This window comes from Impatiens glandulifera, chromosome 8, assembly GCF_907164915.1.
Source record: "Impatiens glandulifera chromosome 8, dImpGla2.1, whole genome shotgun sequence".
Classification (NCBI taxonomy): Eukaryota; Viridiplantae; Streptophyta; class Magnoliopsida; order Ericales; family Balsaminaceae; genus Impatiens; species Impatiens glandulifera.
In genome coordinates, this window is record NC_061869.1 from 15,450,946 (window position 1) to 15,472,674 (window position 21,729).

The window sequence follows — 21,729 nt, forward strand, 5'->3', positions numbered from 1 at the left end:
ATTATATTTTTTTGAGAAAGGATCGGATGAATGATGTGGCGCAATTTGATTAGCCAAAAAAATAACAAAATTTCTCTTTCTTCTCTCTCATAAATTTTTATCCTTTTTCCAATCAGTGATTTAGTGACATATCATTCTCTCTCTCTCAAATTCCCTTCTCCTGTCACTTCTCTAATTTTTTATATTAAAAATAGAATTTTTTTTTTAAAAAAATGACAATTATGCAGACAAGACAGTCTAGGTTATTTCTTGTGTGGATTTGTGCCAGCAATGCAGCAACTATGTAGCAGTCCTAGATTATTAGTATATAACCTTCAAATTACAAATGCTTTACTCTATCTCTTGCCGCAGTGAATCTGTGCTCTGAAGAGCGGGAAAAAGTAGGCGGAGCAAGATCACACTTTTCTTCATCATCATCATCGCACGTTAATCCATGGCGAACGCCGCCGTTGATCAAGACCAGCACTGGCTAATCAACTGTCTAAATGCCACTCTCGACACGAATCAACAGGTCCGATCCTTCGCTGAAACTTCCCTCAATCAGGCTTCACTTCAACCAGGTAATTAATTATCCAAATCTCAAACCCAGTATCTGTAGTTTGCCAAATCTGGATATCTTTTAGCAGATTCTTCCAATTCTCCCCATTTCTGATTATTTCTTCTTCTTTTCTTAACCGGATATAATGCAATCGAATGTAGGAGATATTGGGTTTTGCTATTTATGTAAGATTACATGTGAGATGTAATGGGTTTTGGTTTGCTTAGAATGATAAAATTAGTATATTTTTTTTAGGCTAAAGGGTTTAGTGCTTAACCAGGATCACAAGATATAATCTCTATTTTCTATTGAAACATATGTTTTTCAAATTCATTTGGAATTTGAATTACCTTTTTACTTCTTATTATCTGAAGTTCAAATGCTAAATGAATTTAAGAGTGACAACTTCTCCCCTTTCTGCTTCATTCTCTTTTATAGGGTTTGGAAGTGGGTTAGCAAAGGTTGCTGCAAATAGAGACCTACCCTTTGGATTGCGCCAGATATCCTTTTCTGTTGTAGCTTGACTACTTCTGTATGTGCAGGGTTGCATTGGCTTTGCGTATCAGAAAGAATTGCGGCATAGATAAATTACTTTTAATGCAATTGCACATGCTTTAAAGTTTAAACTTAACATGCTTTTACCTAGCTGCTGTTCTTCTAAAACAATTCATCAAGAAACACTGGCAGGAGGATGAGGACACATTTGAACACCCTGTTGTGTCAAGTGAAGAAAAGGTTTGCTTAGTTCCTTCTCATTTACAAATTTCATCTTCACTACTTTTATATTGAATTAGTATATGTTTGCTGTACTCTTTATTTATCCATCCAATTGTACTCAGCCATCCCTAATTTAGTTTGATAATTTTGTTAGGCGGCCATACGTCCCCTTTTGTTATCAGCACTGGATGATCCTAACAAGAAAATCTGTACTGCAATAAGTATGGCAGTTGCATCAATTGGGCATTATGACTGGCCAGATGATTGGCCTGACCTATTACCACTCCTCCTACAGTTGATTGGTGATCAGTACAATATGAATGGAGGTAGTTTTGCTGAGAAAAAAATTCCCCCTTCTTAATTTTCTTGTAACATGCTTTATATGCATGCTTATCATAACAAGTAGGCAGTTTTGAACTTGCAATTGGTCAAATGAAAAATTCCCTTACTATTTAGCTTGGCTGCTAGATCTTTTATTTCTCAAGTCCTTTTTGTTGACAAAGATTTCATGTTTTTTTTTTTTTCTTTTTTGCAGTGCATGGTGCATTGAGATGTTTGGCTCTCCTATCTGGAGACTTGGATGACACTATGATGCCGACTCTAATTCGTATTCTATTTCCATGCTTGTATACAATTGTGTCATCTCCTCAGGTGAAAATTTTAATTCAGTAAAACTTATGCTAATGTTACTGCCTGAACCTTTTTATCTTTAGTTTATTAATTTTTTCAAAAGTGAGGAGTTGTGTTTTGTATAGTTATAAGATGATAAAAAATTTAGGTTTATAGGCCTTTCCATAGGACTGTATTGGGTAAGAGAAGAGTGTTGATGTTACTTAGTTGGATGTCATTCTTGTAAGCTCAATGTGTCTGGAAAGAGAATTCTACTGGAACTGTTCTTCATTTTCTGGATTTTACATATATAGCAAGAGAGAAAGGGGTTTTGTTTGGGGTAGGGGAGGAAGAGACTAGTTCAATTATCTGGAGAGGTTGTTTTTGTTTCAGTTATTTTGAATGGATTTTTTATGAATCAAGCTTTCTTTATAATATCTACCTAATAGTACATGAAAAACAACAAGAGAGAACCATGTGTAGTTCAAGTGTTAAGAGTCTTGAATTAAGAGGTTGAGGTCTCATATTCGATTCTCACTAAGAACACATTGATTCAAGTGGTGGGATGATATGCTTGCCTTCTTCGGGGAAAAAGCCCTGGTTATAAAAAACACAGGAGAAATTAGTATATCCCAAGCTTGATAAGTGGATTCTCCTTCATAAAATGTGCGTATGAATTTGATCTTCAAGTTTGATAACTGGGGAAAACTTTTTCTTCTTTGCAGATTTATGACAAACATTTGCGCACAAAGGCTTTGTCAATTGTGTATTCTTGCACATGTATGCTAGGTGTTATGAGTGGTGTATTCAAGGTATCTTATAGGATCTCTACAAGGTATTTTGCAAGTTTAGTACTCCAAATATCTTCCATACACTGAATGGCTTATCTACGATTCCTGTGTTTAGACAGAAACTACAGAGCTGATGTCACCTATGATTCCATCATGGATGAACCAGTTTTCGGTTATTTTAGCCAATCCGGTTCAATCTGAAGATCCTGATGACTGGAGCATGAGAATAGAGGCTAGTTTTTCTTTTTAATCTGTTTGAATATACTAGCATCATCTGAGTTCTATGGTAAAAGAAGATGGACCTAATATCTGTCTTATTGGGGAGATATATCAGGTATTGAAGTGTTTGAATCAATTCGTCAAAAACTTCCGTAGCCTTACGGAAGCTCCATTTTCTGGTTAGTTTCTTTCTTGATATATCTTATTACTATTTTTCCTAGATTATTTATTTCTCTTTTATTATCGAACTATCTTCTTGATTTCAGCTGTGGTGGGGCCTCTGTGGCAGACATTTGTTACTTCAATTGGAGTATATGAAAGTTCGTCAATTGAAGGTACAAATGATTCCTATGATGGGAGATATGATTCTGATGGAGCAGACAAAAGTCTAGAGTCTTTTGTCATGCAGGTAATTAGTCCATTGCTTCATTGAGGATTCATATGGTTTACGTATCCTATCAATCACTTACATGGAGGCTCTTATATAACTAAAATAAAACTAAATATGTTGCAGTTGGTTGCTATGTATATATGATTATATATTGTTTCTATCTATATAAACTGTTTTGTGGCCATCTTCTAATCTGACATCTACTATAATTGCGTGTTCCTTAAATTAATGTTTCACATATTTCAACAGCAGCAAGTTCCAAATGTGTCATTACAATAATGAAAAAGAAAATGGAAATAATACTTATGTTCCCATGACATGCATTTGGGTTTGCTCTTTTATTTTTTTGGAGGCATTCATTTGACCTTACTAGTCTAGAAGGCTCTCCATGTGCTACTGATGTTATTGATTTTTACCTTACATATGTTGGATTTCAAATTTGAATGTGCAGCTTTTTGAGTTTCTACTGACACTTGTGGGCAGCAGGAAATTCGTTAAGGTGTGGTGGTGTGCTTCATTTTGTTTAATCAATTTTCCATATGTACTTGATTGTGTCCATTGCTATCGAGTGACTGGTATTCTCTTCCTGCATTTATTAGGTTTTCACAGAGAATATGGAAGATTTAATCTATCATGTTATTGCTTTTCTTCAGATGACAGAACACCAGGTTCTCTTTTAGTTTCCCTGCCTTTTATCTTCATTATACTGTGTATTTCCATTGAGTACCTTTGTTAAGATCTTGAACTCGTCTTTAGTTTCTATGACGTCTTGATTAGTATGATGTTTTAATAAGCGGCATATATAATTTTTGTTCTTTTCAATGTAGCCAGTAGCCACTTCTCATTTTTCATGTGTCCTGTCCAGATACAAACTTGGTCATTGGATGCTAACCAGTATATTGCGGATGAGGATGAAAACAGCTACAGTTGTCGCATTTCTGGTATGTGGTTCTGAGTGGCTTTTTGTGTTCCTTTATATTGACCTGTTTTTTTTATCATTTTTTTCTCACGTTGATCATGTTCTCATTAATCTATACTTTATGTTTGTAAAAAATCACAATAATCTAAAAAATAATCTGAATATCATCGTGAAAATATCTCTATATTAATTGAAGCAAAATTAGACTATAATTCGTATCATAATCTAAAATTAATTTGTAAACCAAATGAAGCAACAAAAATCTCTGGATCATGATCCAACACATATTTTTATTTTTCAAACTAGGGTTTAATCCCTATAGGAGGCTAGCACAACATCTCACATGGTGCCTCACGTCAATTAAAGTTCTTCAGTGAGATTCGAACTTCAGACATTAACTTTTCAAGTCCAAACCCTTGGGTGATTCGAAAATAAATGTTAAATTTTGACTTTCGACTAGACCAACACTAACTCTTCAATATACCTCTTGCTGGAAGTACCCTTCATCCCATTGATAACGAGTGGTCCCAAATAATTCGATCGGAGTTCATTCAGTGACCCTGTGATCACCCTCTAGACGATTAGGCAAAGCTTGTAAATTTGATCATGGTTCAAACAAAAATCTTATAGCAAATGAAAAAATGACTTTCAGTTTTAACCTTTGGCGATTTTCCAATGGGATCACGATTGTAACATCCACATAGGCTCAATGTTTAATAAGGATATTCTTTGCTTTTTTGGATTTCAAGTTACGAATTAGTTAGTAACTTAATGGAGCTTAGTTGCATTGAAGATGATAACTGCTATAGAAGCCTTTCTTAGGTCATAATTAAATCTTGTAGGTTCCCTTTTATTGGAAGAGCTTGTTCATTCTTGTGGTATTAAGGCAATTGATGCCATATTTGCTGCTGCAAAACGACGATTTTATGAGTCTCAAAGAGCAAAAGCTTCTGGTTCTATCATCTGGTGGAGGGCAAGTGATTCTTCTCTCAATATATCTTCTGTTCTTCATTTCTTCATTTTTGACTCGCAAGTGAGAAAATAAAACTCTTCTTTTTGGCAGATACGGGAGGCTACTATTTATGCTCTCGCTTCTCTATCAGAGCAGTTGCTTGAAGCTGAGGTATGTAACTTTATTTCTGCCAAGATTCAGATAAATTCTTTTGAAGTCATCTATTAAAACTCTAAAATCTTTGATATATTTAATGAAACAAAAGGAACTAGCATTTCTTCATTTTATTTCTATTTATTTTTACTTTTTCAAAAAAATCTATTTTATTTTTGAATAAAAATCTGTTTGATATACTTTAATCCGACATGCAAAAATAGGTCTCGGGCCTTGGAAACCTATTGGAGCAAATAATTGTTGAAGATACGGGAACAGGTAGCTCAAGATGTTAGTTAGATTGAGATTATCTTTCAATGTAAATTGGTCTGATGAAAATAATTCAGCATGAAAATTACCATTGTACTTCTATGCAGGAGTGAACGAGTTTCCTTTTCTTTTTGCACGTGTTTTCTCTGCTGTTGCAAAGTTCTCTTCAGTGGTAACTGTTGCAAGATCTTATCCTTTTGGTTACCTTGGTGTATTATTAAACTTTCTTTCTACCAATATCTTTTATTTTTTGCTTGCCAGATCAGCAGTGAAGTTGTTAACCATTTTCTTGAAGCTTCTATGAAGGCTATTGGGATGGATGTGTTAGTATCAGAGTTTTTCCTATTTTTATTTATTGAAAAGAGCTTATGGATTTTCTGGATAAGGATAAGAATGAGTTACATGTGAAATGATTTTTCCATAGGCCCCCACCTGTGAAAGTTGGTGCTTGCCGTGCTCTTTGCGAACTACTGCCTGGTGCAAACAAAGGAGTTCTTGAACCTCATTTAATTGGTTTATTTTCATCACTTACGGATCTTCTCAACCAAGTAATATACCTGCCTTTTATTGCCTGGACAAATGTTAATTAAGTTAAATATAATACTTTTTCTATTTTCGGTCTTTTCAGGCATCTGATGAGACCATGCATCTGGTACTTGAAACATTACAGGCTGCTGCAAAAGCCGGTGGGTTGAAACCTATGTGGCATCTCAAGTGATTCAATTTTTCTTTTTACATATTTAGTTTTGGTGTCTGCCAAAATATTATTGTATGGTGATTTGTTCCATTTTTATTAACCTGCTGTAGGGAACGGAACATTAGCAACTATAGAACCTATTCTGTCGCCTATTCTCCTTAACACATGGGCACAGTATGTTTCAGATCCTTTTGTAAGTATCGGAACCCTTGAAGTTTTAGAGGTAATAATTGCTAGCCTCTTGTCTCTGATTTTTCACTTTTCTTTAGAATCTACCTGAAAGTAGATTTGACCTCTGTAAAACTAGCATGCTTTTCATCTCGATTTTATTCTTGTACACTCAAGGCGATTGTGTTTTTCTTTCCTCATTTCTTCTAGGCAATAAAAGAAGCTCCTGGCTGTGCTTGCTCACTGGTTTCACGAGTCTTACCTTTTGTTGGACCGCTTCTGAGTAAAGTAAGACTTCCTTTTTGTTTTATTTTCATGCCGCTTAACGTTAGGTAAAGTAAATAGGAAATGCCTAATTGATATATCCCTTGGAATTGGTCAGCCTCATCAACAGCCTGAAGGTTCAGTTGCAGCTGCCTTGGATCTTGTTACAATGTTATTGAAGGTTCTAATTACTTTTTATAGTTCTGTGCTTAATCTAGCAAATTGGGTTGGTTGCTTACTCTACTGATGTTAGTTCTGTAATTTCAGAATTCTCCGGTTGATGTAGTGAAACCTATATATGATGTTTGTTTCGACTCCATTGTTGGAATAATCCTTCAAGCTGATGATCATAGTCAATTGCAGGTTATATACTTTTCCTGACTTTCTTTTGGTAATATATTGTGCTTATTTGAATTAAGTTCATTTAATAACTGTTATTAATTATTTAGTTTAATTCGGTAAACTATGCTAATGTAGTAAGAGGGTCCAAAACACAACTTTAACCCTGAAAATTAATTATTATGTCCTTATAAGGTAAATAGTCTTCAAGTACTTTCCCGACATTAGTTCTACCTTTTATAAAACCAACTTACATATCAGATACTTAAAATTTAGATATTTTCATTTGGTTTATTCAACATTTATTTTTCACAAACTTAACTCGGTATTAACATTTAATTTTCAGTTTAAGCACACCCTTAATCTATAAAAAATAGTAACATTTTTCTTTTTGTAAATCAGAATGCAACACAATGCTTAGCTGCTCTAATATCTGGGAGTCAGGAAAAAATTCTTGGTTGGGGTGTTGATCCTGGATTTACAATGAGAAGTTTGCTTGATGTAGCTTCAAGGTAATTCTGTTCTTTTGTATCCTTTACATTATCTGTGTGCATCTATAGATTTTTTCATTTCCTCAAACCGATCTTTGCATTAGTAAATGCATAAGATCTGTGGGGAATGATTCTCCTTATTTCAATCAAGGCATTTCTAGTTACATTTCTGGTGAGTATGATGACTTGCAGACCTTTCTCATATTTAATCAATTAGTCTTTTAATCTAATTTTGCATGTGCTATTTTTTCCACTGATTCCAATAAAATGATCAACTTTTTAAAGTAAATTTGGCTACAAAATGCTTCATACTGTGTAAGAACAATGTGGCAATTTGATACTAGAAATATGTTAGGGCTGGGAAGGGCCAATCACTCGAGGACATTTGCCAGAATAGCTAAACTATACTAGGACAATTGTGTTACATTTTCAACTATTTAGATAGTGTTTGTAATAGAAATTGGATAGTCAAAGAAAGAGATGAGAAAGGAACAGCTTAAGCCCTTAGATGAAAAAATCATCGAGAACTTCCATAGCTAAAAAGAGTCTTGAACTCAATTAATACCATATCCTAATATTTATCAGCAAACTTCTATTTATAATGTATAGAAGTTGCCTCCAATAACCATCTTACAACTTGGGGCAGAAGTAGATAACTAATAAACTTCAGGGTCTTATTTACTATTTTTGTCTGACTACCTCTAACCATTAATTTTTCTAGAAGATTAATCTGGATCGTCCATTGTCGTCGTATCTCCACCTTTGGATTGTCTAACCCTTTATCATACCCCATGTGTACCAAATTCTTAGTTAGATAAATATGTTAGTAGATAATTGTATTTAATTATTGTTATTTATTTTAATTAGTTGATTAGGTAATTATGTAGTGTAATAGTTTATATATTTATATAGACTTAGAATTATGGTAGGATTAGCCTAATATATAAAGGACTTGTGTTATCGTTTTAATTATTCAATATAATTATGAAAGGATTCTATTTTCTTCTATGCATTCTCTTGGCCTCTCACCACCCTTTCTCGAATTGTTTGAACCCTAGAGTTTGAACTCTATCACATTTTGTCTAAACATTTCATTGGCGATTCCACGCCCACAAGAAATACGAAGGATGGAACAGACTGCATGATTTAGGTGATTAATTTCAAATTCATCACCTGAAATTAATTTCCATTTAATTTGATATGTAGTGGTACTTGAATTAATTGTTGCTAGTATTAAAATGATTGTGAAGCTATGAAATCTGTCAATGTTTCCACTAAATGAATATGTTTCTTGAACTATTTACATTCAGGCTTCTTGATCCTAGTATGGAAAGTTCTGGATCACTTTTTGCTGGAAGCTTTATTCTCCAACTTATTTTGCATCTACCAACACAAATGGCACAGCATATCAGAGACTTGGTTGCGGCTCTTGTCAGGCGTCTGCAATCTTGTATTATTGCTGGATTAAGAAGCTCATTAATTCTCATTTTTGCAAGATTGGTAATTTTCTTTACCTTGGATCTCCCTACAATTTTGCTGATCTCAGAAAATCTCTTTAGCTAAGATAACTATTTTTATATATGTTTTGTGTTCATATTTTCCCAATTAGGAAGCTCTTTTTCAATATGTTTGTGTAGAAGTTTGAGAGAGGGAAAATATTATTTAGATAGTGAGTTATTATTTACATTAGAAATCCAGATATTTAAAGGACATTAAGTGTGATAAAGGTAAAGACTGACAACACTCAACATGTTGAGTGTAAACAAAGCAACATATTGAGTGCAAGTAATTGCATAATTCTACACTCCCTTTCAAATTGGGTAAAAATATTGAGAGTACCCAACTTGCCACATAACTCTTCGAAATTCCACTTGGGAAGAGATTTGGTGAGAATGTCAGCCACCTAATAGGAAAAGCGTTGGGCAGCTATGAGAGTGGAGAGGATGTTGCCGAGGAGATGAAAATGTTGACGACATTCTTTCAATTTGACCGATTCTAATCCATTTTTCACTTCGTCAGAGGAGTGGCTCTTGGCACTTGCTCTGACTCGTCCAACTCTTGAATTGAAAAGTAATAATTTTTTGGACAGATGAAATGTTAGAAAAAATCTCTCGAGACACGAAGATGTGCAGATTCGGCCGAGATATAAAGTGCAGTTTTGAAATGATGTCCCGCTTGTTTAACATAGTGGTGATAAAATAGAGATAAAAAATACTTATGAAATATGAGATAATATAATCATTTGAGTTCTCCAATGGCTATTTCCACCATTGGAGTAGGCAGCGGAAAATTGTGAACAGGTTTCTTCAAGCTGGAAAAACCTGCTCTGATACCATGTAGAAATTTTGAGAGAGGGAAAAATATTATTTAGATAGTGAGTTATGATTTACATTAGAAATTTAGATATTTAAAGGACATTGAATGTGATAAAGGTAAAGACTGACAACACTTAACATGTTGAGTGTAAACAAAGTAACATGTTAAGTGCAAGTAATTGCATAATTCTACAGTTTGTGTATCCGGATCTAGTTCTCACTATGTTTAGTTTCCAAACGTTTATGTATACAGATCTAGAAACAAAAATAGATTTAGTTCTCACATTATCATTTAGCACCTTCATATGTTTCACTGTTGTGTAATGAATTTTTCTAAAGCAATACCAAAAGGCTCATTTTATCTTCTTATTTGTCCAGCCAAGAATATCATTGGCATACTTTGTGACAATACAAGCCTTCACATTATCATTTCACACCTTCATGCGTTACACTGTCGTGTAATGGATTTTTCTAAAGCAATACCAAAAGGCTCATTTTATTTTCTTATTTGTCCAGCCAAGAATATCATTGGCATACTTTGTGACAATACAAGCCTTCGACCAAGAGTCTGATATGAGGGGAAGGGTTAGGGCTAATTGAATAAATAATAATTGAAGATAAAAGAGAGAAGATGTCTATCAGTTATTCTTCATTCAATTAGCTCTAAGCCTTCCTCTCGTATCAGAGTCTTGTTCATTTGCAAACCTCTATAGCCAATTGCTTAACAAGGAGATATTAAAAGGGCTCAAATCCTTCACCCCAACCCTCCTAGTTTTTGGAGGATAATTGGAATTGTGGTCTAATTCTAGATCTTAATTATTTTTTAATAGTTTATCAAAATTAGAATTAAAATTCCAGTAGGATTAATACTTTCTATTGTAGCTAAACAAATGTAGCCCAACATATTTTGTGTCTTAAAATGATTAGATGTTCTACTCATGATATTTTGCAGTTGGGGACCATTTTATCATGTTCTGATATTCTTTCATCACTAATCTCTATTGTTAGCACATTCCAAATATTTCAACTGCAGCATAATGTAGCCGATTCAATAGCTGTATGTGTTTGCTTTCACCCTACATCCCTAATCTCATTCGGTTTTCTTTTAATGCAGGTCCACATGAGTTCCCCAAATGTAGAACAATTTATTGACTTGCTAATCTCAGTTCCCGCTGAAGGTCATGACAATGCTTTTGCATATGTGATGTCAGAGTGGACAAAGCAGCAAGGTCATCATCACTGGCCTTTACTATAGTTATCCCATCTAATTATTGATTTACAGAATTATAGCACCTAGAATAAATTGCAAATTTGATGGAAGAACTTGGCTTAGTAGAATATGAGGTTTTATTGCAGGGGAAGTGCAGGGATTCTACCAAATTAAAGTTACCACATCTGCTTTGGCATTACTACTCTCCTCAAAACATGTTCAGTTAGGGAAAGTCAGTGTTCAAGGGTATCTGATTAAGGTATACAGTAGTTTTGTGCAAATTGCATTAGTGTTTGATTTGTTTAGTAGCTAATATATGCTTTAATGGATAGACTTCCGATGGAATCATCACTCGTTCAAAGGCTAAATCAGCTCCAGATCAATGGACCTGGATACCACTTCCTGCAAAGGTAGGTATAGGTCAATTTATTTGGAGAGTAACTGATTAAAGTAATAATGGCCCCATTTAAGAATTACCTGGGTACAAAATTTCTGGATCTAAATATATCTGGATGAGATTATGTTTGGAAACTGAACTTACTGAGACAGAGATTGAGAAATTTATTGGTTGTTTCTCATGTGCATTCGGATACAGAAACATATATAAACATAAATTATAAGTGTTCAAATGGGGCCGATGTATTCATTCTCAAGCATGGTGGTATTATATGCTTTAGGATCATTTGTTCATGTTGAGGAAAGTATTAGCATTTGAACTTCGATTCCATATTTGCTTTTGATTTTCGAATGCAAAGCAAATTATAACTACATATCAAATGAGCTCAATTTATGCTTAAGCTACTTAAGTCTGTCCAAAGCCCTATAAATTTTTTTTAAAGTGAAGACGCTTTTTCATTGTTCCCTGATGTCGGAAATTCCTGTGTTTTTTTCATTACAGATAATGGCTTTATTGGCTGATGCATTAATGGAAATTCAAGAACCAGTCCTAGGTGGTGATGATGAGGTGGTTGTTCATGTACCTTTTATGGATTTATTAATAGCTTAATCTAAAGTTTGGAGTGGTAAACATATTGCAATATTCTATAATGACAGGATAGCGAATGGGAAGATGGTGAAGCAGAGGATGTAGAACTTAAGCATGATTTTGTATCTACAACACTTGGCATCTCGCCTAGTATGAACTCTAATGACTATCTTGATGCTCTTGCCAAAGTTGTTAAAGAGGTGATAATAATTCAAATTCCCATTTTCTTAGCAAAAATTAAGAAATATATTCCCATTTCTTAATCATCTCTCTCGGACTGGTTGATGTAATCTCTTTGAGCTCAGGATGAAGATGATGATGATGAAGACGACCTACTAAGTTCTTCTGATCCTCTAAACAAGGTCTAGACTATTCTTGATTAACCTACTTGTCATTAGTTTACAATAATATTAATGTATCTGAATGGCTCTTGCAGATTAATTTGACAAATTATCTTGCGGATTTCTTCCTGAAATTCTCCCAAAGTGAGAGACAGCTTTTTGATCATCTTTGCCAGGTTGACTTGATCTGACTCTCTTTACTTCAAGATTCATTGCTTCTGGTAGATTTATGAAATTCTCAATGTAGCCATCAATATAAGCTGACTTGGATAGAGCATGAATTTGTTATTTGAGAAATTTAGGGCAGAAATATAGTATAGTTTGAGAGAAAACAGAGTTCAAATAGATAAGGGGAATGCCCAAATTCTAGGAGAGAGAAATGCATCAATTCATACATGCCTATGATCTCACCTTAACTATCCTTTATACTACTAGCATAACAGAAAAACTCAACAGGCTGTGTATCGAAAAACAAAAAATAAACTTAACTTGTATGACTGAAAAAAGTCAAATAAGCAAACAAAAGCAAAATGATAAGATTTAGAGACGTTACTTCTATTCTCTTTTTCTTTCCTTTTTTGAAAACCAGAAATCTATTCCCTTGAAGAAGTTAGCACGGTCTGCCACAGTCATGACCCCCACTTAATGAGGGCGTTTTTAGTGAAAGTCGAACCTGAGACCTTTATTCTTTTAATCAAAACTCTTTTCATTTAAGCTGCCCTAGTGGGTTAGTCGTCACTCCTACTCTGTAAAAAGTCTTCATCTCTTCTCAATTGAGAAACTTGTTCTTGGTTCTAACTTATGGCCAAAGCTGATAACAAATGAACACTAGACTATTGCTCTAGACACACTCTTTACTCCATTAAAGTACACCCTGTTATTTTTCTACTACATTGGAACATATTTCTTAAAACATTTATTTTTTTTTTTTTTTAATGGCCATATGTTCTAGAATGATAACTGTTTCTGTTTTATTTTTTCAGAGTTTGACCAAGCCTCAGCTAAATGCAATTGAAATGGTGCTAAAGAGATGATGCTTCAATTTTCCCATCATGGCTTGAATGAAGAAGGTGCTCAATTTTGATTGTTTTACAATTCTTTTAGAATTTGATTGAAGGATGTGGGAATGTTTGATTGAGTTTTGTAATGGCCAGAGGTCCTTTTTGTACTTTAGAGTTTGTGTTTGTATTTTTTTATTTTAAATATATTTTTATGTAAACTGGTAAATTACTGGTTCAAGATGGATTCGGTTTGAGATTCATGTATCAATATCAGTATTATTACATGTTTATTGTAAAGCAGTTTTATCTTTTACTAATAAAACTATCATGAGCTTTTGTTTGTTCATCCTGATTTGTTTAGATTTTCTTTCCCTCATTTCTTGTGTGTTATTAGCGTTGCTTAATCTTATGATATGCCCAAATCGAAAACTAGGTTGTTACTATGGTTGACAGACAAATGACAAGGTTGGAATGTTGGGTCGCCCAATCATGCCATCCTAAACTATGTGATGTTCATTTTTCAATCTCCACAAAATTTGATTTATGAGATGAACAAAACAATTGCTTGTGATTTATTAGTGCAAATAAACAATTTGGGTATTATTGTAGTGTAGGAGGTTGGTAACGACGACGACAATCAGCTCGCTTGAATTATATTTACACTAAATTTTATTCAAAAATTTAGTGTAACAAGAAAGAAGTCTAAATTTTTAAAGAAGGATGTTCTAGAAAATAATTTTTCAAATTAAACTCAAAATTTGTATGCTCTAAAAGTCATAGGGTTTTACTCATGTTCGATTGTTATTAAAACCACTCTATTTAATTGAGGTCATGACTTTGAGAAAGACTAATCACGGTTAATTCGATCCTACCCATACAAGCATTGTCTATATTTTTAAAAAAGGATGTTCTAGAAAATAATTTTCCAAATTAAACTCAAAATTTGTATGCTCTAAAAGTCTTAGGGTTTTACTCATGTTCGATTGTTACTAAAACCACTCTATTTAACCGAGGTCATGACTTTGAGAAAGACTAATCACGGTTAGTTCGATTATACCCGTACAAGCATTGTCTATATCCACTAAAAAAACGTCACATATACAAAGTGAAAAAAATAACAAATGGGATGTGATTCTTCACTTTTGTGCATAAGCGTCACTTCACGGATACAGATAGTACTTCTACGAGTATATCAATCTAAAAGAGAAAGAATATAATCTTCCCATGAAAAGAAATATTTATATAACCTAAGCAAACAAGTTGATTTAATTTGCTCTAAGAATTTGTAACGGCTCATTAATTGCCAAAGTGAGGCTGAAATCAGCTTTTGCCGAAATAGGCAGCCATAAACAAGAAAGCAAAGACCTTTCCTTTGCCATCTCCCATTTGACGACCGGAGCCCCACATAAGCGCCAGTCTATAAGGAGATCGGCACAAGCAGCCAAAAACAATCAATACCCACAAAACCATTCTTCCATTTTACCTCAATTTTCATTTTCCGGCGACAATGGCAGCTCATTTCTCATCTATCTCTACCGCTTCCCGCTCTTCCTTCTCTCCTAATCGTTCTATTCCTCCTCATCGCTGGCATCGGACCATATTCAACTTCAATTTTTTCAATGAGTTCCAAACCCCAAAGATTTTATCTGTTCGAACCCAATACCCAAGTTCAGAACCTAGAAATTCCTCGATTGTATCCAAGGCCAATGGACTTGAAGCTGGATGTGGGTCCGAGGAAGGGAAAGATTCTTCCTCCACTTCTTCGGTCATTGATTTTCTCACCTTGTGCCATAGCCTTAAGGTTCGTCTCAATAGCTTACTCGTTTTGTTATAATATTGGATGGATGATTTGCATGCATAAATGTTGTTTGATCATATTTCCAAGATAAGGAACACTTGATGAATGAGAAGTGTTGACAACTTTTGGCAGCATGCTGTTAGCAATTCTGAAATATAGTTAGTTTATACAAGAATTGATCCATTCCAGTTTGGATTTGAACTGAATACCTTATGCATGCTGAATTCAGAAGATTTTATTGTATTGCTGAAGTATGTCATCATATGGCTTATGTTGGGCTGTGTGGGAGAGAAGAGTTCAAATGCAGTCTTGCTTCATATCTTGGTGTTTTTATCCTTCTTTTGATAAAAATGAAAACCTCATTAAAGACATAGACATAGAGAAGGTTGCATCGACTGTGATATAAATAGGATCAAATAAGTATAAGTCGTGGCATTGCTGTAGTCATGACTTCAGGAAAATCATCTCAAGAAGCTGATTAACTAAAATAAGACATATGAAGTGCGGTGAAACTCAAGTTCGTTCCCTTCCCCTAGCATCATAGTTGATTCCGGAAGAGATGTGTTGCTGCTCTCTTTCCAGTTTCTATTCTTCCTTTTTGGTAATCTCCACTTCGTTTTGTTTGTCATGGCATTTTCAATGAAAATGCACTTAGCTGCTTCACCCATGTTATCCAACTCTTTTGTACTGAAAGCTGTGACAAAACTTGGTTACTGGATCTCCTTTAGTATGAGCCTTTCCTTCAAATCGTTTACAGTTTCCTGCTCTAGATCTGATTATATTATATCGAGCAGGTAGAAGGTTAAATTGGCGTGCCAACTGTATTTAGGTTTGACCTTCGTACAAAGTTTTCAATATCAGTTGCTAAATATTTTAGCCAATAATTTTTGTTTATGTTGATGTTCTATCTTCTCTGCTTCATATTTTCTTTTGTCATGTAAACTAATGTGAGCCACATGCATATTTATGCAGAGTACAAAAAGGAAGGGGTGGGTCAATCATAAGATAGTGGGTCCTGAATCCATTGCTGATCACATGTATCGAATGGCATTGATGGCCTTGATTGTTGAGGACCTTCCTGGTGTCAATAGAGAAAGGTTAGATATGAATTTAAGTTGTTAGTACCAATTCCTCGTTCATTTTTTTTCCTGTACATTTTCCATTTTGTTATTTTTCATTAAATCCCACCTATTGGGAGAGTTTCTTCATGTTGGATTATTTGACTACAATGATTTCATACTGACTCTTATCCATGCACTTACTGAATTTTTTTCATTAACATGAGCAGGTGCATCAAGATAGCAATTGTGCATGATATTGCTGAAGGTACCATTTGAATTTGTTGTTTTCCCTTTTTGATTTATATCTCTTAAATTACAATTTGGATTACAAGGATATCATGATCTATATATAGGAGAAGGTTTTAGGATCTGTCTACTTGTTTATGACAAGCATACTCTATAACTTTAAGCAATTTTTATCCCCTCTTCTAGCTTAGCGGCAAAAAGAGATGGATATCCCCAACCTCCCTGAGGTTCTGGGTTCGGGCACATCTGGTTAAATTGATTAAGTGTGTTTGTGGGCTATGTGCTTAACTTATGGGGATTAGTTGCACTCCAAAGGAGTTGCGAAACCCAACGTTCTAAAAGAAAACAATTTAAGCCATTTTCTAGAGTATATCTTGGTCTGATTGATCTTTGAGACTGTAAATATTTTTGACCTCTTTTGAACTGTTATTATTATTTCATTGCAGCGTTGTTATAGATAGCATGTTACATTGAAATTGATCTAATTCTCGTCCTTATTTATGTCACTTTGGTTAAAATTTTAGACATGGTATGCATATTTCATGTCACTATCCTTATATATATATATATATATTACCATATATATATATATATTTGAGATGTTAAAGTTCTAACTAATAAATAGGAAAGAAGCTCATTTTGCCTCATCAACTTGCATCAAAAACTTATTTTGCTTCCTCAACCTGCGAAGGCTCTTTTTGTTTCTTAACCTTTTAAGAATGTCTCAAATTCTTTCCCATCATCATTTTCGGTTAACTCTGTTAATGTCTTTATATGGATTTTTGGAAAGAAATAAAGTACTTTAGGCAATATTGAGATTAAGGAGCTGCAAAAATTGTATAGAGATGATTTAAGAATTTAATGAAGTTAACCAAGGGTAGATGATGAAAAATTATTTGAGTTATTTTTAGAAGTGCATGAAATAAAACAAGCCCGACACAGAAGCAAAACAAGTATTTAATCTAAATTCAAAAAGCAATATGAACTTCTAACCTAATAAATATATATGAAATAATCAGTATTTTGTCTTACCTTTTTTAAATTTTGATTTCTCCATTCAAAATCAACCTTGTTGGGTCTTAGCAATATTTTTCTTTTGAAATATTTTGATTTTATTCACTCTTTTATTTTGCTGAGGGACAAATCAATTAACATTAAACAAAACGAACTATAAACAAAATTGAAAGAAATTGATTCTCTCTTTATATATAAATATGTAAATATATGTATATATATATATATTGTAGGCATCAATGGGCCTATATGGAAATGCTTCTGTAGGATCCGGCTGAGAAGTGCCGATAAATTTTGGACAGACAAACTAATTTCAGTTTTCAAATGTGATCCCATCTGCATTCAAATTTGAATGAGAAATGTTACAGTGTTTCCAAATGAAGCCAATTTATATATAATAATCCTTCTTTCATTGAATACTTTTATCTTAGTAGTTAGTTTTTTGCTTTGTTGGGTTTTATCAAGTTACGAGTTCCTCTTATTCTTATTATAGCTATTGTTGGAGATATAACCCCTAATGATGGTGTGCCTAAAGCGGAAAAGAGCAGAATGGAGCAAGCAGCTTTAGATGAGATGTGCACAATTCTTGGTGGAGGGCTAAGAGGTACTCACTAGTATAATACTGTTAGTCATGTTCTTGGCAATTGCTTTCTTTTTACATAATAAGTTCATTTCATTGTTTTTGGATCATAGCTGAAGAGATCAAGGAACTTTGGACTGAGTATGAAACTAATTCCACCTTGGAAGCTAATCTTGTCAAAGACTTTGACAAAGTATGTAATTTCTAGCATCACTTTTCACTAATGAATTTAAGTATTTCTACTAATGTATTTTTCTACTCATAGTGGACTGAGCCAGAAAATTTCCTGAAGAGGTTTAATGACAAAAGATATCTGAGCTGCTAAAAAAAATTAAAATACAAAAGGCTTGACATTTGCTCCTGATGAATGTAAATTGTGGCTGTTGTACTGGCATACTATTGGTTTAGATATGACACAAAACTCAATACCATTCATCTGCATGCAGATTACTGTCATATGTTGAAATCACTAACTGATTTAAAATAGATTAGAGGCGCTAAAACTGTCATATATAGATTGTAAGAGAGTTAGATTATTTTTCTTTTTCTAGGAAAGACTGAAGTCTTATTTTAATAATGGAAGACATAATCATTTACAAAACAAGGGAGTAAAAGAAAAGATACATAACAGGTTGGGTATTGCGGAAAAAAAGCAATAAACGAACCATTCTATTATAAAGAACAAGTTCTGAACACTTTAGAGATTATGTAGGAGCAATAAGTCTGGAGTATTATTGTTATGATCTATGATCTAATTAACAGTATAGTATTTATCCTTTTCAATGTAAACTGAGGATTCTAACCATCACTGCATGTGTCAAAATCTCTACCCAACTTACACTTATTGTTTTTATGTCCAATTTCTGTTATTTTAATACAAATGTTTTTTCTATTATAGATTTAATGAATCATAAAGAAATGCTTAATACTGTCTCATATGCCTATCTAATCCATATGAATCTTTCTTCAGGTTGAAATGATTCTACAAGCATTAGAGTATGAAAAGGGTAAGTAATGTCCGAGATAAAAAAAATTCCGGTTAATTGAGTTTTGTTTCATAATTATTCCTCCATTTTAACATTATGCAGAACATGGGAAGGTGCTGGATGAATTTTTCATTTCAACTGCAGGTAAAACAAAGACGTTAATCATTCTTTTTGAACTACTATTTCACATTATCCTTAAACAAGCATATGATATTCTGTTATGTTATTTTTTCTTTAAGGAAAAATTCAAACTGAAATAGGCAAGAGGTGGGCTGCAGAGATTCATTCTAGGAGAAATTCGAAGTTAGGAAACAAGCCATAACCGAACATCTAATCTATTGAAGCCTGAGGTTAACTTTTGCATTTTAAATTGCTTCGAAATAGAATTTTCATCATGTCTCTCTTTGCTTGGACATAGAAGGATTACATTTATTTTAGTCTGAGTATGCTGAAATCATAGGAAGGAGTTCTAGCTCTAATTTGATAGTTCAAGTGTACTGTAACATATTTTGCTATATAATTTATTAGACTTTAGAATAGTTTTTCGGTATTTGTAACTTTTATTTTCGTCACTAAAATGAATGTTTTAAGTCATTTTAAATGATCAATATAATGTTTTACAAGACAACACATACATTCTCTTAATCTTATATATGACTTTGATATATATCTAATATACCCATAAATATTGAGAATTTTAAGATTTTAAAGTGTACATCAGAATGATGTAAATCTAGAGGTATATTTCAAAATTTTGGACTAAGTTGAAGGTCTTAATTAGGAATGAACTCATTTATAAGAAAGTGAAAGAATGTTATTTTAATTTTTCACCAAGATGATCATACTATTGTTAGTTAGAAAACATGATAATAGATGTTACATTTTTTCATATTCAGATTCAACTAAAATGTTTTTCACCAACTCAATTTGATTTGATAGTAATGAAAAAAATATTCACTTATAATTATTTGGGGGTAACATTACCAATTTTATGTAAAAAACATAATAGGACTTATATTGTACTTAAAGAATGTTCTTATAAAAGTTTTTTAAGTGAATTTAGACCCTTTTTATTACTATCTTATTTGAGGTTTAACTTCCAAATTAATTATTTTTTCTTAACTAACTTACTTTAATGTTTAAATTGGGTCTTATTGATTTTAATTTTTTTAACATTACGATTCACTATTAAATACGGCTTTAGATTTAAATATTTATATTTATATATATATATATATATACACATTTAAATTGTTAATTTCATATAATATAATAAATCTATCATTATTTAATTATTTTAATAAATATTTAATTAATATATAATTAATTTAAATCATCTTAATAATTAAAATATAATAATAAAAATTAATACAATTATCTTATTTCAAAATTATTAAGAATATTGTTAAAGACTTTTTAGTTTTTTATTTTTATTTTTGCTAAAAGCTGAGCTAAAATATTCTCAGTAAGATTGTAATATTTTTTTTTGGAAAATATTGTAATATTTTTTTACTAATGATTAAATTATTTTATTTTAAATTAAGATATTTTAAATAAGTTTATAAAAATAATTAAGTGATGATAAAAAACTATTATATTATATAAAATTAATAATTTAAATGTATAAATATACATATAAAAATATAAATAATTAAATCTATAATTATTTAATAATAAATCATTATATTAATACAAAGTTTAAAATACAAAAAATAAATAAATATAACTGGTTTTTAAATTAAGTTAAGTTTTACGGGAAATTTGACGAAATAACCCTCATAAGAGGGTTATTTCCAAATTTAACATAGATCAATTAAAATTTTCAAATATAACCTTTAGTCTATGGAATAAGTCTCTTTTGCCCTTCAAATAAAAAAATAAAAAATGGGAACTCAATGTCAGTGGGACTTTCAGTTTCTTGTCTCCCATTTCCCTCCCTCTCCACCAACGTACTTCATCAACGTCCTTCATCATCGCTGCCTTCGTCTTCAACAAAATCAAGGAAACCGAAACGTCTTCAGCATTCAGGTTAGTTTTCTGTGTTTCCGTTTACGCTACCTTCGTCGTTTCATCGCTGAAATGGAAAGAATGTTTAGGGTTTCGTCGTTTAGAGTCTAGGGTGTAGGTTAGGTCGTGGATAAATGGTTTTAGAGTTTGGTTGATTGGTTTTACGGTGGAAAATGCATCTGACGAAGGCGACGATACATCTGTCGCAGGCGAAAAATGCATCCGTCGCAGACGAATATGCATTTTTCGCCGGCGACATATGCATTTTCCGCCTATGACAGATGCATCGTCGCCTGCGACAGATACATTTTCCGCCTGCAATTAACACTGACTTCTGTGAATTTTTATCAATTGCAGATCACATGTATGTGAGTGTTTTTCTCCTATTTGATGGAGACTGGAAAACTGATGATGGTGGTATTAGTTCTTTTGTCTCAAGTTTATGTTGAGGTGTGAATGTACCCCGAAATGCTACATATGACGAATTAGTTGCAATTGTCTATAATTCTATTGGCGTGGACAAATTAAGATATGACTTAGTGTTCAAAGTGAGTATAATATGTTAATGATGAATTCTCCTCCTGCAACAATCATTGGAGATAGCGATGTGGCGTTCTATTTACAAGAACTCTCGTCTTCACTGCCCAATCATCGCGCCCCACTATGT

General features: G+C 33.0%; 2 protein-coding genes across 2 annotated transcripts; both read left to right on the forward strand.

Annotated features, from left to right (window-relative positions):
• The first annotated feature begins 328 nt into the window (after positions 1–328).
• Positions 329–13,667, forward strand: LOC124911812 (importin-9-like). Its single transcript, XM_047452334.1, has 33 exons — positions 329–560; positions 977–1,038; positions 1,181–1,273; positions 1,410–1,581; positions 1,791–1,906; positions 2,590–2,676; positions 2,771–2,887; positions 2,990–3,053; positions 3,141–3,283; positions 3,717–3,764; positions 3,865–3,933; positions 4,131–4,206; positions 5,027–5,157; positions 5,248–5,307; positions 5,514–5,568; positions 5,667–5,731; positions 5,821–5,882; positions 5,984–6,107; positions 6,188–6,245; positions 6,367–6,479; positions 6,635–6,712; positions 6,807–6,869; positions 6,956–7,051; positions 7,430–7,539; positions 8,829–9,018; positions 10,948–11,062; positions 11,190–11,302; positions 11,376–11,453; positions 11,942–12,007; positions 12,097–12,228; positions 12,334–12,390; positions 12,465–12,545; positions 13,353–13,667. The coding sequence occupies exons 1-33, from the start codon at positions 434–436 to the stop codon at positions 13,401–13,403; spliced, it is 3,072 nt and encodes a 1,023-aa protein (XP_047308290.1). The 5' UTR covers positions 329–433; the 3' UTR covers positions 13,404–13,667.
• Positions 13,668–14,696: 1,029 nt separating this feature from the next.
• Positions 14,697–19,594, forward strand: LOC124912060 (5'-deoxynucleotidase HDDC2-like). The gene is made up of 8 exons (XM_047452616.1): positions 14,697–15,171; positions 16,141–16,265; positions 16,457–16,494; positions 17,983–18,093; positions 18,183–18,262; positions 19,040–19,076; positions 19,158–19,199; positions 19,295–19,594. The coding sequence occupies exons 1-8, from the start codon at positions 14,878–14,880 to the stop codon at positions 19,375–19,377; spliced, it is 810 nt and encodes a 269-aa protein (XP_047308572.1). The 5' UTR covers positions 14,697–14,877; the 3' UTR covers positions 19,378–19,594.
• Positions 19,595–21,729: the final 2,135 nt, after the last annotated feature.

Excerpts from the sequence above, each read along its gene's own strand:
- LOC124911812 (XM_047452334.1), top strand. The coding sequence starts at position 434 with ATGGCGAACGCCGCCGTTGATCAAGACCAGCACTGGCTAATCAACTGT. Across the intron at positions 2,888-2,989 it reads ACTGGAGCATGAGAATAGAG|GTATTGAAGTGTTTGAATCA; the intron begins GCTAGTTTTTCT and ends GAGATATATCAG. Across the intron at positions 5,308-5,513 it reads AGCAGTTGCTTGAAGCTGAG|GTCTCGGGCCTTGGAAACCT; the intron begins GTATGTAACTTT and ends ATGCAAAAATAG.
- LOC124912060 (XM_047452616.1), top strand. The coding sequence starts at position 14,878 with ATGGCAGCTCATTTCTCATCTATCTCTACCGCTTCCCGCTCTTCCTTC. Across the intron at positions 19,077-19,157 it reads AGCATTAGAGTATGAAAAGG|AACATGGGAAGGTGCTGGAT; the intron begins GTAAGTAATGTC and ends AACATTATGCAG. Across the intron at positions 19,200-19,294 it reads ATTTTTCATTTCAACTGCAG|GAAAAATTCAAACTGAAATA; the intron begins GTAAAACAAAGA and ends TTTTTCTTTAAG.